The 18666-nt window shown below is 46.0% G+C and overlaps 1 protein-coding gene across 1 annotated transcript in view; it reads left to right on the forward strand.

Annotated features, from left to right (window-relative positions):
- Positions 1 to 2154: 2154 nt before the first annotated feature.
- The window catches only part of MMP24 (matrix metallopeptidase 24), a 34000-nt gene continuing 17488 nt past the window's right edge, over positions 2155 to 18666 (forward strand). The window contains exons 1-4 of the mRNA XM_023220509.1: positions 2155 to 2253; positions 5381 to 5529; positions 11404 to 11520; positions 13550 to 13854. Coding sequence (XP_023076277.1) covers positions 2155 to 2253; positions 5381 to 5529; positions 11404 to 11520; positions 13550 to 13854 — 670 coding nt within the window. The remainder of the gene's footprint in view (positions 2254 to 5380; positions 5530 to 11403; positions 11521 to 13549; positions 13855 to 18666) is intronic.

Below are 18666 nucleotides of genomic sequence, written 5' to 3' on the forward strand. Positions count from 1 at the left end.
TGGGCTCTGAGGATTGTCCCCAGAGAACCTGGTTGGGGGAAACAGAGCCTAGAGAATATTAGAGAATACACTAATACTGGCCTAGCCCCACCATGTGTCTGATCCATCCCAGTGTTTAGTTCTGGCCCAGACATTTGCCTATGACCTGAGTCCGTAGATCCTGACTCCTGATGTGGCCGGGATAGACTCTGTGATGTTCGTAATGGATCCGGATGGGCTGTGAGATGCTCCTTGCTTGAGTACCCCAGAAAAGGAGCTGCATAAACCAGGTTGCCAGCTTTTTACTGAGAAGGAGCTACTTTTAAGTCCCCAGAGCACTGGAACGCTAGAGCGGGCTTATGTAGAAGACCCCCCGTTCCTCACCTCCTACCAGAAGCAGGAATGAGGATTTTTAAATTCCATGCTAGCTTCAAGGTGGATGCTCAAAAAATACTCCATTGGCTGACTGGCTTGTCAGCACTTATCTGTTCAGAGGTCCCTAGCTATTTCCCAAATGCTGTAATTCATCTTAGTCAAATTTTTAGAGAACCAATACAGTCCGTTGGCAGATAGGGAGGCACTGGATATATCTTAGGTTTGTACCACACCTCTTTTGGGGATGTCTTGAGGCAGTTTACAGATTAAAACATAATGTCTTGTGGCTCTACGCCTGTAATCCCAGCACTTAGGGAGGCCAAGGCGGGTGGATCACCTGAGCTCAGGAGTCCAAGACCAGCCTGGCCAAAATGGTGAAACCCTGTCGCTATTAAAAATACAAAAATTACCTGGGCATGGTGGCACATGCCTGTAATCCCAGCTACTCGGGAGGCTGAGACAGGAGAATCGCTTGAACCTGGGAGGCAGAGGTTGCAGTGAGCCAAGATAGTACCACTGCACTCCAGCCTGGGCAACAGAGTGAGACTCCATCTCAAAAAAAAATAAATAAATAAAAATTAAATTAAAAAAAAACCATAATGTCTTTATGTAAGTCTTTGAAGGATGAAACATAAAACTTGGGGGTTGAAGGATGAAAAAAGTAATTGTTACTTCCAAACATCCCCATGCTCAACACATAAGCTATAAATTTGGCTGAAATGTTCCTGGGAGAAAGACAAAAAGGGAAATGCATTGGGTTATCCAGTGTTCCTTTTCTTATATCTTAAAGTATACAGAATCTCCTATAGGGAAAGTACTTTCCTCAAGCTAAAGCCTAATAGAAAGTAATTGTGTTTGGTCCTAAGAAAGTTGAGTGAGAAGGTGAAGAGTATGTAATTCCATTTAGCCGTCATTTCTCTGCATCCACTCAGCACCAGGCGCTATACAGTGTCCCCAGCCTTCTGGGAGATGCTGTCATATCCATAAGTCACCCAAGAGAAAGCAGACTTGACTGCAAAAGATGAACTGCCCTCCATAGGACCCACAAGAACTGGCTCTTGGTCCCAGGAGCACATGGGAGGGCAGGATGGCTAGATTTCAAAAAGCAAGAGTCAAATGGCCAGGCACAGTGGCTCACGCTTGTAATCCCAGCACTTTGGGAGGCCAAGGCAGGCAGATCACTTGAGGTCAGGAGTTTGAGACCAGCCTGGCCAACGTGGTGAAACCCCATCTCTAATAAAAATACAAAAATTAGCCAGGCAGTAGTGGCATGTGCCTGTAGTCCCAGCTACTTGGGAGGCTGAGGCAGGAGAATCGCTTGAACTGGGGGGCAGAGTTTGCAGTGAGCCGAGATCATGCCACTGCACTCCAGCCTGGGCAAGAGAGCAAGACTCTGTCTCAAAAAAAAAAAAAAAAGAGAGAAAAAGAAAAAAAAATCCGCTCAGAATGTGCCAGGCTCTCCCACATTTCCAGGCAATTGCACACGCTGTATACTTCAAGTCTTAGCTTAAATCTCATCTCTACCTGGAAGCTGTCCTTGAGTTCCCCTTTCTCTGTGGTGCCCCCCCTCCCCACCATGGATAAGACACCCCTCTTTTGTTCTCCCATAGAACTCTGTGCACACCTGCTTTTTAGCATTGTGTTTTTACTGTGGGTTTACTTGTCAGTCTCTGAGTTCCTTATTCATCTTTATTGTTTCAGAGCCTCACATGGTGCCTAGCCTGTAGTAAGTGCTCAGTTAATGCTTGTCAAATGCACATAATGAGCAGCTACCGTGCCCATCACTGCCCTGGGCACTGGATGATTAAGCTATGGTCCCTTCCTGTGAGGAGGTTAAAGTCCCAGCACTTTGGGAGGAGGAGGAAGAGGAGGAGGAGGAGGAGGAGACTGATATGTAAAGTAATGATTCCAGCCCAATCTTATAATATCTATAATAGGGGATTTGGGGAGCACGAAAGGAAGAAAATAACTTAGCCTGACACGTCAAAAAATGAAAATTTTTTGCCAAACTGAGAAAAATATTAGGCAGAGGGAAGAACATGTATTAATACAAAGGCAGGAAAGAGAATCAATATTTAGGAAACTGCAAGTATTGATATTCTGTGCCATCATTTGGAATGGAAAGTATGTTTCAGATCCAATTGTGAGAGACAGAAAGCTGTTACTTTGTTGTATATGTTTCAAGGCTTTATTATTCTGACAATTTTGTTTGTATCATCAGATGGATTTTATCACAAGGCAGTAAAGATGTTACAGTCACCTTTGGTGAAGCAAATAATAACTTATTTATAGTTTCTGATCGGCTGCCTTATGAAAAACTGTTTCATTTGACTTATAATAAAAGACACATCCATAATTAGCCTGTTCATATAGACACATGAAACAAAAGCTATAGCTAGGAGGGGAATAATGGCATTTCCCCAGGCTCTTTTCCCTTCATTGGCTTATTTGGCATTCAGGATAATCCTCTGAGGATGGGAAACGGGGTTATCTAGATTCGAGCCCAGCATGTAGCTCCTGGAACTGCTTGTGGGCTCAACAAATACACGGATGTTTTCCTCATTTTCCAGCTGATGCCACATATTTCCTGGTACTCTTGTGTTCCTGGGTCTCCATCCCCTCATGCTTTTGGGTGGGAATAATTTTTTGTTTGCTTTTTGAGACTGAGTTTCGCTCTTTTTGCCCCAGCTGGAGTGTAGTGGCATGATCTTGGCTCACTGCAACCTCTGCCTCCTAGGTTCAAGCGATTCTCGTGCCTCAGCCTCCCGAGTAGCTGAGATTACAGGAGCCCGCCACCCCGCCCAGCTAATTTTTGTATTTTAGTAGAGACGGGGTTTCACCAACAGTCAGGCTGGTCTCAAACTCCTGACCTCAGGGGATCCACCCACCTCAGCCTCCCAAAGTGCTGAGATTACAGGCATGGGCCACCGTGCCCAGCCGGGAATAATCTTTACTTACTATCCTTCTGAGTCATTGCTTGTTTGAGCTCCTTCACCCAAGCTTCTTTCAGATTCTTTTGCCTTTTTAATGTTTTTCTCCTCTTTCAAAAAAATCACTCCATGCATAAAACTTAGAAAACAGGAAAGCACAAAAAAGAAGTGCCTCATGATACTATAACCAAAGGATACTCAGTCAATTCTTTTTTATTAAAAAAAAAAAAGTTATGACATCATTTCAGACTTCCAGAAATATTTTAGAGAATAGGGCAATTTCTTTAAATATTTATTTATTTACTTATTTATTTTAGAGATGAGGTCTCACTCTGTCACCCAGCCTGGAGTGCAGTGGCATGATCATGGCTCACTACAGCCTCTTACTCCTGGGCTCAAGTGATCCTCCTGTCTCAGCCTCCCAAGTAGCTAGGACCATGGGTGCACACCAGCATGCACAGCTAATGTTTAACTTTTTTGTAGAGATGGGGTCTTGATATGTGGCCCAGGCTGGTCTCAAACTCTTGGCTTCAAGCCATCCTTTCACCTCAGCCTCTCAAAGCACTGGGATTATAAGTATGAGCCACCACACCCAGCCAACAAAGAATACTTGAATGCCCCTCACCCAAAACTATTAACATCTAACTATACTTACTTTATCTCTCTCTCTTCTCTCTGTCTCTGTTTCTCTCTTTATATATATATATATATATATATATATATATATATATATATATACATATATGCATATTTCTTTTTTTTTTTTTTAAGATAGAGTCTTGCTCTGTCACCCAGGTTAGAGGGCAGTGGTGCAATCTTGGCTCAGTGCAGCCTCTGCCTCCCAGGTCCAACCGATTCTCCTGCCTCAGCCTCCCGAGTAGCCGGGATTACAGGCATGTGCCACCACGACTGGCCAATTTTTGTATTTTTAGTAGATATGGGGTTTCATCATGTTGGCCAAGCTGGTCTCGAACTCCTGACCTCAGGTGAACCTCCAGCCTCGGTCTCCCAAAGTGCTGGGATTTTAGGTGTAAACCACCATGCCTGGCCATATACGTATATTTCTGAACACATTTAAGAATAATTTGCTAGCCAATTGTCACCTGGGCCAAAAAAAAAAAAAAATAAGTTACAGATATTATGCACCCTTATGTCAGCCTCAATAATCAGGAATTCTCCTACATAATTTTTTTTTTTTTTTTTTTTTTGAGACGGAGTCTGGCTCTGTCACCTGGGCTGGAGTGCAGCTGCCAGATCTCAACTCACTGCAAGCTCCGCCTCCCGGGTTTACGCCATTCTATTGCCTCAGCCTCCCGAGTAGCTGGGACTACAGGCGCCCGCCACCTCGCCCAGCTAGTTTTTTGTATTTTTTAGTAGAGATGGGGTTTCACCGTGTTAGCCAGGATGGTCTCGATCTCCTGACCTCATGATCCGCCCGTCTCAGCCTCCCAAAGTGCTGGGATTACAGGCTTGAGCCACCGCGCCCGGCCTACTACATAATTTTTATATATGCCTTTCTAGGTTTTTTCTATGCACACATCATTTATTTATATTTAAATAAGATCATGCATTGTTTTATTTATATTTATTTATAGTGGCTTGCTTTTCTGGGGGGTAGCAATACATATTGTATACAATCTCCTGCCAATAAATATTCTACAACATGGTTCTTCGTCAAGCTTTGACAGTAGACACAGTGGGTTTCTGGGTGGCACAGCATTTTCAAAGTACCTCTCTGTATCACAGAATTAACCGTGCTGTGCTTTTCCATGTTTAGTCCAATATCAGTGGAAAGCACTGAATAAATGAGTAAAGAGGCAGGGCAATGGAAAGCTCTGAATTCAAATTTAGTCTTTATTCTGTGGCCAACAGAAATCCAATGAAAGGTTTCTAGCAGGAGAGGACGCCAATAAAAGCTGCTTTCTGGAAGTTAATTTGACAGTGTCTGCAGGGTGGAGTGAAGGAAGAAGAACTCAGAGCATGAGTCCAGGAGTCGCTGGGGTCAAATGATCCCTCATTTTAAGGGCACATCTCTGCCCAGGTAGAACAGAGCCTTTCCCAGCATAATGCATCCTTTTCTTTCATGTGTCTTTCAGAACTGGTTAAAGTCCTATGGCTATCTGCTTCCCTATGATTCACGGGCATCTGCGTTGCACTCAGGGAAGGCCTTGCAGTCAGCAGTCTCCACTATGCAGCAGTTTTACGGGATCCCAGTCACCGGTGTGTTGGATCAGACAACGATCGAGTAAGATTTGCGTAGGACATTGTGCCTTTGAACTTTCTGGACTTACATTTGGGTTCACATTTGTCATGGCCTGTGTACACCCCATGCCCATCCTCCCTTCCTATCTTTTATTCCTGCAGTGCCATCCCGGGAGAGAATAATCCCGATGTGAGTGGCGGACGTGCTGGGATGGAAGTCCAGCCCTCCCATTAACTTTCAATGTGACCTTGGAGACAAGTTGCTTAACCATTCTGGACCTCAGTTTCCTTATCAGTACAACGAGGGATTGGGTTGTAGATGGGCTCTTAAATCCCCTCGGGCTCGAATAATTTATCTGTGGGTCACCCTCTGGAGCTCCCTGCAATGTACATGTCTCATAGAATACAGAAAATGCTTGAATGATAATGAGTTGGCTCCACTTTTTCCATTTACCAAACATTTGCTGGGTGCCTGCATGTGCCTGTCATCTGGCCCTCCAGAGGCTCACCATTTAATGACAAATACAGTCATCAAGCCACACCAGTCTAGAGCTCAGAAGGAAACAATGAGTTTTGGGGAGACACTTGGGAGGTAGTAACACTTCGGAGGTAGAAAAAAGCCATGAGGATGGTCACAATCACTCAAGGAGAATGTAAAGATTCACAGGCAGGTGCTGGGGATAGCACTCCCCCAAAGCTAGCCAGGAAGGGGCAGCCAGAGAGGAAGAAGCCTGATGTGATGATGTGATGCACTGTCATGATGCCACATGGTATGGGGTGGTCAGTGGGGCCAGCCGCTCCAGAGCCCTCCAACAGAAGCATGGCTGAAAGTTGTCTGCTGGGTTTAGTGACAAAGAGGTTGTTGTTAACCTCAGCAGAATGGTGGAGATGAAGTCAGATTGAAGTGGGGAGAAGCGGAGGTGAGGAGAAGAGGTAGCAAGTGGAGGAAGGACATTCAAGAAGCTTGACAGGGAGGTAGGGAGAAATGGGTAGCAGCTAGAGAGGATGAAGTTTTGTTTGTTTAAGATGGGAGAGAGTTGAACAGGCTTAAACTTGCTTAAGAAAGCTATGAGAGCTGTTTAAGAAAAGCCATTCACATCATTAAAGCATGGGAAAGAGCAGGAGTGAGTTTCCTAAGGAGGTGGGAACGGAGGGGAGCCTGAGGCAGGTGGAAGGAGCTAGCAGGGCTGGGTGAGGATGCAGGGGAGTTGGTGGGAGGAGGAACAGGAAATGCACCCAGTTGTGGATCAAGGATCAATTTGACGTAAGTCACTCCTGGACAGAATCATCTCTCTGGGTCTCAGTGTGTTCATATGCAAAGGGGAGTGTTGGATTATGGCTCTAAATCCTAGATTCCACTTTTTTTTTTTTTTTTTTTTTGATGAAATGGAGTCTCAATCTGTCACCCAGGCTGGAGGGCAGTGGCGCAATCTCAGCTTACTGCAACCTCTGCCTCCGGGGTTCAAGCAATTCTCCTGCCTCAGCCTCCCTAGTAGCTGAGATTACAGGCATGTACCACCATGCTGGCTAATTTTTTTTTTGTATTTTTAGTAGAGACAGGGTTTCACCATGTTGGCCAGGCTGGTCTCGAACTCCTGACCTCAGGTGATCCACCTGCCTCGGCCTCCCAGAGTGCTAGGATTACAGGCGTAAGCCACCACGCCCGGCCTAGATTCCATTATTTTAAGCATCTGAGCTTTTAAAACTTGACGAGTCTGGGGTTTCAGGATTCTAAAATCCTGTGTGAACATTTCCTATTCCTAGGATTCTCTGATTATGAGAGTGTGAACTTCTTCTCCTGTGATGATGTGATGTTCCTCTCCTGTGATATGGACTCCTTGGCCTTGTGGTCTCCAGAGTGAGCTGGTTAAAGAGAGCCCAGCCGCCTTTCAAAGCGGAGGTTATTTTGAGGGCTTTGCACAGGCCTCATGGCAGTGCATCCTGGGGCAGAAGCACTGGTGTCTCTGCTGCGGCACCACCTGGCCTTGGGTTTTACTCTGTTCCAAAAAGCCCCAGGCCTGTTGGATAGCGCTCAGAGAGTGGCAGGTGGATGGTGAAAAGAGGAGGCAGAGGGAACCATCCGAGGGAAAAGGATGGCATTTCCCACTTTCAGTTCTGCCCACACCTCCTTGTAGGAAGGTGGGGGTGTTGTGCTCTGGAAGCAGGGGAAAGAGGAAGCCAGTCGCACTTATTAATCCAAGACCTGAGTTGGGGAGTGTTCGGGATATAATTTAGAGCCCCAAGTTGCAGCTCCAGCTCTGTGACCTTGGGCAATGGCTGCCCTTCTCTGAGCCTGTTTCCTCCCCTAGGTGCCTTCCAGGTCTAACTCAGCCAGAGGTGGTTCTTGGTTCTCTTCCCAGGGACTGTTAATGAAAGGAAGCGAGATTAGCCATTTGAAGTACTATGTTTGAGTGTCTACCTTGGGAAATGTCACACATTTATTCATTCACCCACTCATTTGGTCAACAACATAGTTCCTCTAGCTCAACTTTGTGCTTAGCAGTGACAGGAAAAAATAAAAGCTCCAGGCTTTGTTAAATTGCATTAATTAATAGTTCATTTTTTTCATTCAACTAAGTTCCAGTCCTGCCTTGCTGATTTCTGTGTTTTGCAAGGTACTGGATTTATCTGTGGATTGTTTCCCTCATCTGTGAAATGGGAATAATAATTTCTGTTACCTCACAGTGTTGTTTTGAGAATCAAACTTTATTTTATTTTATTTTATATTTTGAGACAAGGTCTCACTCCCCTCACCCAGGTTGGAGTGTAGTGGTGCGATCTTGGCTCACTGTAGCCTCAACCTTCCAAGTTCAGGTGATCCTCCCACCTCAGCCTCCCTAGTAGCTGGGACTACAGGCACGTACCACCAAGCCTGGCTAATTTTATGTATCTTTAGTAGAGATAGGGTTTTGCCATGTTGCCCAGGCTGGTCATGATCTTCTAGGCTCAAGCAGTCTCCTGCCTCAGCTTCCCAAAGTGCTAGGATTATAGGTGTGAACTACTGCACCTGGCCAAGAATCAAACATTTTAAAAGAATGTGCTGGGCCGGGCACAGTGGCTCAAGCCTGTAATCCCAGCACTTTGGGAGGCCGAGACGGGCGGATCACGAGACCATCCTGGCTAACACAGTGAAACCCCGTCTCTACTAAAAAATACAAAAATCTAGCCGGGCGAGGTGGCGGGCGCCTGTAGTCCCAGCTACTTGGGAGGCTGAGGCAGGAGAATGGCGTAAACCCGGGAGGCGGAGCTTGCAGTGAGCCGAGATCGCGCCACTGCACTCCAGCCTGGGCGACAGAGCGAGACTCCATCTCAAAAAAAAAAAAAAAAAAAAAAGAATGTGCTGGGCGCAGTGGCTCACACCTGTAATCCCAGCACTTTGGGAGGCCAAGGTGGGCAGATCACCTGAGGCTAGGAGTTCGAGACTAGCCTGACCAACATGGTGAAACCCCGTCTCTACTAAAAATACAAAAATTAGCTGGGCATGGTGGTGCACACCTGTAATCCCAGCTACTACTCAGGACGCTGAGGCAGGAGAATTGCTTGAACTCGGGAGGCAGAGGTTGCAGTAAGCTGAGATTGCACCACTACACTCCAGCCTGGGCAACAGAGCGAGACTCTGTCTCAAAAAAAAAAAAGAAAGAAAGAAAGAAAGAAAGAAAGAAAGAAAGAAAGAAAAAAGATAAATACCTGAAACTGGGTGATTTATAAAGAAAAGAGGTTTAATTGGCTCAGGGTTCCACAGGCTTTACAGGAAGCATGGCTGGGAACGCCTCAGGAAACTTTCAATCATAGTAGAAGGCAAAGGGGAAACAAGCATGTCATCACATGCCTGGAGCAGGGGGAAGAGGGAGAAGCCGGAGGTGCTCCACACTGTTAAACAACCAGATCTCATGAGAACTCACTCGCTAACAGCAGAACAGCGGGAGGAAGTCCGCCCGCATAGCCCAATCACCTCCCAGCAGGCCCAGCCTCCAACACTGGGGATTACAGTTCGACAGGAGATCTAGGCGGGGACACAAATCAAAACCGTATCACCTGGTAACAAACAGATATCAGGATTTACGTAATTTCAGGCACTGGGCTACCTTTTGTGGACACAATGATGAATAGGACATAGTTCCTGTCCTCAATTTACCATTTATTAGAGGAAATAGACCAATAAATTTTAAATCACAACACAATATAATAAGTGCTGCAGATAATTATGCTCCACATCCCACAGTTGTTTAGCCACCTCTTTTTTTTTTTTTTTTTTTTTTTTTTTCCTGTAACGGCATTTCGCCCTTCTTGCCCAGGCTGGAGCACAATGGCACAATCTTAGCTCACTGCAACCTCTGCCTCCCGGGTTCAAGCAATTCCCCTGCCTCAGCCTCCCGAGTAGCTGGGATTACAGCCATCTGCCACTATGCCCAGCTATTTTTTTTTGTATTTTTAGAAGAGACAGGGTTTCACCTTGTTAGCCAGGCTGGTCTCAAACTCCTGACCTCAGATGAGCCACCTGCCTCAGCCTCCCAGAGTGCTGGGATTACAGGTGTGAGCCACCACACCCAGCTTGTTTATTCACTTCTTGAACAAGTCTAGTGAAAGAGAATTTGCTGTCTTCATGCTATGCCATTCTACTGTTGGATAGTTGTGATTCATTCATTCAGTCAGTCAACAATAATTATTGAACCCCTTCTGTGTCAGGCACTGTGCCAGCCCTGGGGATACAGGCAAGGCTCCTGTCCTTATGGAGCTTAGAATCTGGGGAAAGAGACAAAGAACAAACAAGAAAGCAAATGTATAATCTAAGTTCACGAGTGATAAATCCTATGAAGAAACATTAAGCAGGATAAGCAGATAGCAGTGGGTTGGGGCCAGGGAAACTTTTAGATAGAGAGGACAAGGAAGTCCTCTGTGAAGGGATACTATTTGAGCAGAGACCTTAAAGAAGTAAGGGAACAAACCACATGCAGAAGAAGAGTGTTGCAAGTAGAGGGAACAGCAATGCAAAGACCCTACCATAGGAACAGGCTTAGCATGCTCAAGGAAAAGCAAGAAGGTCGCCATGCCTGGAGCTTAGGATGTAAGGGGAGAAGGATGATGATGTTCTTGGACAGGTATGCAGGGGCTGGGTCATGTGGGGCTTTGTGGGTCAGGATGAAGAGTTTGACTTTTTTTTTTTTTTTGAGATGGAGTCTCTCTCTGTCACCCAGGCTGGAGTGAAGTGGCACAATCTTGGCTGCAACCTCCACCTCTCAGGTTCAAGCGATTCTCCTGCCTCAGCCTCCTGAGTAGCTGGGATTACAGGTGTAAGCAATGCAGCTGGCTAATTTTTTTTTTTAATTTTTAGTAGAGACGGGGTTTCACCATGTTGGCCAGGCTGGTCTCGAACTCCTGACCTCAGGTCACCTGCCTCGGCCTACCAAAGTGCTGGGATTACAGGCGTGAGCCACTGTGCCCGGCTGAAGAGTTTGAATTTTATTCTGGGTGTTCGGGGAAGTCGTTGAAGGCTTTTAACCAGGGCAGGCTGTGATCTGATGGCATTTACAGAGCATTTTCACATGTACGTTCTCCTTGAAGATGCACCTCCACCTAAGAACAACAAGAACTAGAGTTCTCATGTTGCAGAGGAGGAAACTGAGGTTCAGCCACTTGCCTGGGGGTCCTATGACTAGTGGTGGAGCTGGAACTTATCAAGCCCATGTATTCTGATTCTCAGTCTTTATGTAGCTATGTTTCCTCATCTAAGGTTGTGAGTGCATGAATTAATGAATCACTTAGTCAATCATGTTCCTGCTGGGGTCCATCGGAGCCAGGGTCCCAGAGTGCAGATTGAGGAATGCACATTGCTTTCCGGACTGCAGCTGGGGAATATGCAGTCCCTTCCTAGAGTGTTCAGTGCATATGCGTATGTGTGTGTCCTCTCTCTGCCCAGGTGGATGAAGAAACCCCGATGTGGTGTCCCTGATCACCCCCACTTAAGCCGTAGGCGGAGAAACAAGCGCTATGCCCTGACTGGACAGAAGTGGAGGCAAAAACACATTACCTACAGGTGCTTCGACTTCCCCTCTTCCTCCCTGCCTTTGGCTCCACCCTCACTCTGCTTTTCCTGGCCTGAGTTTCAAAGGCTCACAATGTAGGGGGGCCTGGGGATCAGGCTCACAGTGTAGGCCAAGGGCCAGGCATGTGGCATCAACACCAGGTGCTGAGAGCCCATAACTTTGTCCTCCTTGTGGCTTCCACAGGATGCTGTGACTCCAACCTCAGGTTTGTTTGGTCCTCTGGGGGCTCTTAGTTGTATTCTGTTTAGATGCCTATAGTTTTTAGGTTACAGAAAGTGGGGTATGAATGGTTTAGTAACTTTCAGCTGTGATAAAGAACCATGGCTTGCAGTGAGCTATATCACGCCACTGTACTCCAGCCTGGGTGACAGAGTGAGACTCTGTCTCCAAAACAAAACAAATGAAACAAAAACCACAAAACAAAACAAACAAAACCATGGCTTAATTCAGTCTCATTATCACTGCCTGCCAAACCCTATTCCCTCTCATCTGGATCCTCCCACCCCAAAATCCACCTGATGGACTTCACCTGAGATTCCCAACACGGCATTCCAGTTGTTTCTAAAGGAGTACAAAGAACTGGGAACTGACTCATAATAGTGTCATATTTGACTGACTGGAGGAACAAAGGGCAGAGCAGGATCCATCTCCAAGCCAGATCAGTGGCCCAAGAACAGAGATGACGGAGCCCATCACAGCAGACTCAAGCACCAGAGTGGGGCTGGGGCAAGGGCCAGGTACTGAGCAGGCTCAGGTGGGGCTGGGGCAAGGGCCAGGCATGGGCAGGCTCCGGTGGGTGCTGGTTGGCACTTCTCAAGGCTCTGCTGTCATCTCAGGTGGATCCCTTGGGTGCAGAGGCAGAACCTGAGACAGAGATCCTTAGAGTTGAACTAAGGGCTCTCCTGCCAACAAGCGCTCCCTACAGAACGGGACTTTTTTTTTTTTTTTTTTTTTTTCCAGAAATCTGACAAGAGAAGGAAACTTAAGAATCTAGGTTAGAAACTGAATAGACTTTCGGGTCTCTTGAAGGGGTAAAGTGGATCAAGAGAAAGAAGCACTGGGTTCTAACCCAACTCTGAGTAACTTCTTTCACTCAACTTCTCTGGGCCTCAGTTTCCTTACATATGGAGTAGGTAGAATAATCCATGCCCCAGAGGGTTACAGGGCAGAGAACCCATAACGACAACCCATAATGGTGTTTTGTGAAGAACCATGCAGTATGAACACAGCAACCCTAAAGAGCTAAATCTATAATGGATTAAATCAGATACCGGCCAGCTTCTAGGGAGACAAGCCAAAGATTGGTGCTAAAGATTTTTAAAGAGACTTTTCACTTAAACTCCTCTCTATTATTTGAATAGTTTTATAACTTTTATAAGTGAAAGTATTTTATATTAGAAAAAAACCTTAAAATTCAGAAAATCCTATTTACCAATTTCTTTTTTTTTTTTTTTTTGAGACAGAGTCTCACTGTGTTATCCAGGCTGGAGTGCAGTGGTGCAGTCTTGGCTCACTGCAACCTCTGCCTCTGGGTTCAAGCAATTATCCTGCTTCAGCCTCCCAAGTAGCTGAGATTATAGGCTCACACCACCACGCCTGGCTAATTTTTGTACTTTTAACAGAGACAGGGTTTCGCCATGTTGGCCAGGCTGGTCTCGAATTCCTGACCTCAAGTGATCTGCCAGCCTCGGCCTCCCAAAGTGCTGGGATTACAGGCATGAATCACTGCGCCCGGCCCCAATTTACTTTTTTCAACAAACTAGAGTGGAATCCTTTATTCAACACAGCTTTGCTGGAGATCAAATGGAAAACACTGAGTAAAGCAAAGCCATCTGACTGAGGCAGGGTGGAGATCCAGAGCTCTGCCTACTCAGCCTCTTCTTCAACCCCTGGGGCAGCTAAGCAGAATTCTAGGGTTCAAATTCAGATCACTGAGCCACATTGTCTCAGATATCTATTTTAGCTCTGCTATTCTCTGACCCTCTGATCTTGACTAATGATCCTCTCCTCTCTCACCAGCATTCACAACTATACCCCAAAAGTGGGTGAGCTAGACACGCGGAAAGCTATTCGCCAGGCTTTTGATGTGTGGCAGAAGGTGACCCCACTGACCTTTGAAGAGGTGCCATACCACGAGATCAAAAGCGACCGGAAGGAGGCAGACATCATGATCTTTTTTGCTTCTGGTTTCCATGGTGACAGCTCCCCATTTGATGGAGAAGGGGGATTCCTGGCCCATGCCTACTTCCCTGGCCCAGGGATTGGAGGAGACACCCACTTTGACTCCGATGAGCCATGGACACTAGGAAATGCCAACCATGATGGTAAGGCCATGAGGGGACAGGGGTCAAGGGCTGCTCAGTTGTTGGGAAAGAACTTGGAGGACATCTTACATGAGTTTCCTGCTTTCTAGAGCCTCTTGTCCAAGAACTAAGACCGTAAGAGGGTGGGAACTGTAATTTCTGATAATATTCAACATTCGATCTACCAGAGCCAGGGCCATGGAGATGAGTCAGGTCACTTAGAAGATAGTCCGGTTGGCAGGAGAAAAGTAAGGTTAGACCACGAGTAAGAAGATAAAGTAATGGACCAGAGGCTGAAGAAAAAGTTTAAAAGGGGTCGGGCACAATGGCTCACACCTGTAATCCCAGCACTTTGGGAGGCAGAGGCAGGTGGATCACCTGAGGTCAGGAGTTCAAGACCAGCCTGGCCAACATGGTGAAACCCTGTCTCTACTAAAAATACAAAAATTATCTGGGCGTGGTAGCAGGTGTTTGTAATCCCAGCTACTCAGGAGGCTGAGGCATGAGAATCGCTTGAACCCAGAAGGCGGAGGTTGCAGTGAGCCAAGATCGCACCATTGCACTCCAGCCCAGGCAAAGAGTGAAACTCCATCTCAAAAAAAAAAAAAAAAGGTTAAGAGGCATTAAAGCTGAAAGTGGGGTCTGAAAGTAGTAAGCTCTGGCCTGAATGATGAGGGCTCCAAAAGCCATCTTATGAATGACACGACTGGCTCCCTCCTTTGTCACCGTCACATGTGAGTATTAGGCCCTGAAATTATTCTGGCATCCTTGGATAATTTACCCTGCACCACTATGGTTCAATGAATATTTATGGAGGCAGAGCCAATACCGTGCAGCAATACTAATGATACCCTGCAGGTTGCCAAAAAGTTCGTCAATATTTACTCACAAGGCACATGCTTAGTACGTAGGCAAGTGTACATTATTACACCCATTTTTAAGATGAAGAGTTGGGGCTCAACTGGCATAGCTGAAAGGTGACAATGCAGGTATTTAGCCCTGGTTCAACTACCGGCTATGTGATACCCTCAGTCTCCTCGTCTGCAAAGTGAGGGGCTGGATTAGGTGATTGCTAAGGGCCTTCCAACTCTAACAAACATGATACAAAGTCTTGCAAAGACCGGCGGAGCTGAACGTTTGAAAAAAATGGCATGATCTCTGTCCTCTGGCAGTCCAAAGTCAGTCTAGCAGGGCAGTTACGTGTGCACATAAGTAACCCTGTCATAGACAGACACTACCCAAGGCTGTAGCAGAGGTACCAAGAAAATACACTAGGAGTTTGGAGGAAAGAGGGACAGAGTGTGGCTTTTGGATTGTAATAGATGACAATTAGTGGGTATGCTGGTGTTCTAAGGCCCGTGCCAACTGCTTGCCACCCATTATGTGTGGAAACTATTATATCTATTAAATATATTATAATACATAATGAAATTTATATTAAGCAATATATAAAGTGTAAATATATGATGTAAAATTATTATTATAGATAAATATTGTTATCTTCATTTTACAGATAGGTAAACTGAGACATAGAGAAACATTAAGTAACCTACCTAAGGTCCCATGGTTGGTGAATGGTGAAATAAGGCTTTGAACCTGGGCATTATGGCCCTGGAGCCCATGCTTTTAGCCACCATGCTAAGCTTCCATGGTTCTCAAACTAGGGCACAGCAGAATCACCTAGAAACTAGAAATCACCTAGAAATTTTCAAGAATGTAGATTCCAGGCCAGGCACGGTAGGTCACACCTGTAATCCCAGCACTTTGGGAGGCTGAGGCAGGTGGATCACCTGAGGTCAGGAGTTCAAGACCAGCCTGGCCAACATGATGAAACTTCATCTCTATGGAAAACACAAAATTTAGCCAGTCATGGTGGTGGGCGCCTGTAATCCCAGCTACTCTGGAGGTTGAGGCAGGAGAATCCCTTGAATCCAGGAGGTGAGTCGAGATCACACCACTGCACTCCAGCCCAGGCAACAGAGATTCTGTCTCAAAAAAAAAGGGACTGCAGATTGCTGGCCCCTAACCTCTTGTCATTCTGATTCTCTGGGTCCGGGGTAGGACCTGGGAATCTGCAATTGGTCTAATACATTCCTGGGGCCTTCTGATGCAGCTGTTCCATCACCATGAGAAATTCTGTCTTAATACCTAGAGTTTTCCTACCTGGCCTGATCATAAAGAACCAGCGGGGGTTCTTGTTATAAATGTGGATTCCCAGGTCCTTCCCACAGAGATCCTGACTCTTAAGCTGAAACAAGCTTGGGGAACACCCGGCATCCTTTTCTCCTGCCCTGCGGCTGCTCCAGGCTGAGAGCAGACCCTCAAAGCTGGTTTCCCCAGAGGCCATGTTTGGTGTCTATAGGTGGGGATCACCTCCTTGAGAACATATCATTGCATGGATCAGGGATTGGCAGCTCTGGGGTTATCTGTCAAAGGTTGGACCAGGAGGTGGTTTGGCCAAGGCTCAGCCTAGGCAAAGTCATGAACCTGTTAAATTGTTCTTTATCCTCTTCGTTCTTCAGATTTTTGTCCTTTTTCCTATCGAACTCCATTTCCTTTGCCCTGGTGTCTCTCCTGTGTGTCCTGCATGTACTTTCTGGCTCTCTGAGTACCTATTCTTTATCTCATTCTTATTTTTGGATCGGTGTCAACAAATGGCTGGCTGTGCTAACAGATAAGATGTGAGGAAAAGAGAACTAACATTTTTGAGGCCCTGTTATGTGCCAGGCACTGTTAGCTGATAAGGTTTTAGTTATATTCCTGATAGAGACAAATGAATGTTCAAAGAGATGTCCAGAGGAGGCAATGGGAAGACACTCCCACTCCTCTGCCCTCCCCTTCTGCCCAGCACTGGGGGTGTGCACTGCCCACACCTGCTCCTTGCTTGTGCAGAACTTGTTGAACCCAGCCCCCAAATCTCAAGAGCTGGTGATGTGTGTGGGAAGGACCTGGGACCTGTGGATGGGCACCATCCCAGCACTTCTCCCATCTGTCCCACCCCAACTTTCATGAAAGACTGCCAATTCTGATAGAAATTCCAAGATTGCTAATGTCTTCTTTGGATAAGAATCAGGACTTTGCTCTGCTCTAGAAAACCAAGCAGGATGGTTGGTGGTCCAGATGCAGCTCAGGACCACAGCAATCGACCCCTGGCTGGTGAACTGGAATGCAGTGATGGCAGGTTTTGGGTGAGAGGAAAGGAACCAAAATTTATTGAGCATCCATCTATTATCTCATTTAATTTCCACGTAGATCAGCAAAGGGGTGGAGTTTCCTGGGAACTTTTTGAACTTACTAGCTTACTTCTTTTTTCTAAACTCTCATTATGGAAAATTTCAAACTCACAAAAGTAGGAGGAATGATTCTATGATCTCCCAGATACCTACCACCTGCCTCAGCAATTATCAACGCTGTGGCATTCCTATTTATCTACTTTTTTTTGGCTGATGTATTTTTTTTTTTTTTTTTTTTTTTTTTGAGATGGAGTCTCGCTCTGACGCCCAGGCTGGAGTGCAGTGGCACTATCTCGGCTCACTGCAGGCTTTGCCTCCCAGGTTCAAACCATTCTCCTGCCTCAGCCTCCCGAGAAGCTGGGATTATAGGCGCCCGCCACCACACCCAGCTAATTTTTTTGTATATTTAGTAGAGACGGGGTTTCACCGTGTTAGTTAGGATGGTCTTGATCTCCTGACCTTGTGATCCACCCGCCTCAGCCTCCCAAAATGCTGGGATTACAGGTGTGAGCCACCGTGCCCAGCCTGGGTGATATATTTTAAAGAAAATCTCAGGCATACTAACATGTCACCTTTAAATACTTCAGTATATACCTCTAACAGATAAAGGCTAATTTTTAACGTAAGCACACAATCATTATCAAGGCCAACAAAATTAACAATAATTTTTTAAAATCTAATACCCAGTTTGAGTTCACTTTCCCAAAATACCTCAGAAATGTCTTTTACAGTTGTTTGCTTGAATCAGGATCCAAACAAGATCCACACACAGGGCTGACGTGTCTCTTAAAGCCCCTTTTATTTAAAACGCTCCCATCCTACACACGTTTCCCTCCATATATTTGTTGAAGACACTGGGTCATGTGTCCTGAGTATAATCATTTGGCGTGACTAGAATCAAGTTCACTTTTAATATGTCTCTCTTCCCCATAATTCCAGAATGTTGTTCATTAGATCTACAGGCCTGACTCGATTCAAGTTCAATTTTCTGGCAAGAATACTTCCTAGGTGGTGCTGGTACTTCCTAGTCACCACATCAGCAAACACATATGATGCATGACTGTCCCACTTTCAGTGATGTTGAGGTCGAGCATTCCCTTCTGGTTGTGTCAGCCTGACCCACCCATTATACAATTCACCTGGAGAACTTAAAAAAAAAAAAAAAAAGATTGCCTATGTCCCAATCCAAACCTCCTGAATCAGAATATCTTCCCCACCTCCTCCATGTGTTTAAAAGGCTCCCCTGGGCCAGGTGCGACAGCAGCACTGGAGTAATCCCAGCACTTTGGGAGGCCAAGGCGGGCAGATCACCTGAGGTCAAGGGTTCAAGACCAACCTGGCCAACATGGCAAAACCCTGTCTCTACTAAAAATACAACATTAGCCGGGCATGGTGGCGCATGCCTATAATCCCAGCTACTCAGGAGGCTGAGGCAGAAGAATGGCTTGAACCCAGAAGGTGGAGGTTGCAGTGAGCCAAGATTGCATCACTACACTCCAACCTGGGTGACAGAGTGAGATCCTGTCTCAAAAATAAGAAAGAAAGAAAATTCCTTTAAAAGAAAAATAGGAAATTCACCCCATTGGAAAGTGGCAGAGCC

Source organism: Piliocolobus tephrosceles, chromosome 20 (genome assembly GCF_002776525.5).
Source record: "Piliocolobus tephrosceles isolate RC106 chromosome 20, ASM277652v3, whole genome shotgun sequence".
NCBI classification, from domain to species: Eukaryota; Metazoa; Chordata; class Mammalia; order Primates; family Cercopithecidae; genus Piliocolobus; species Piliocolobus tephrosceles.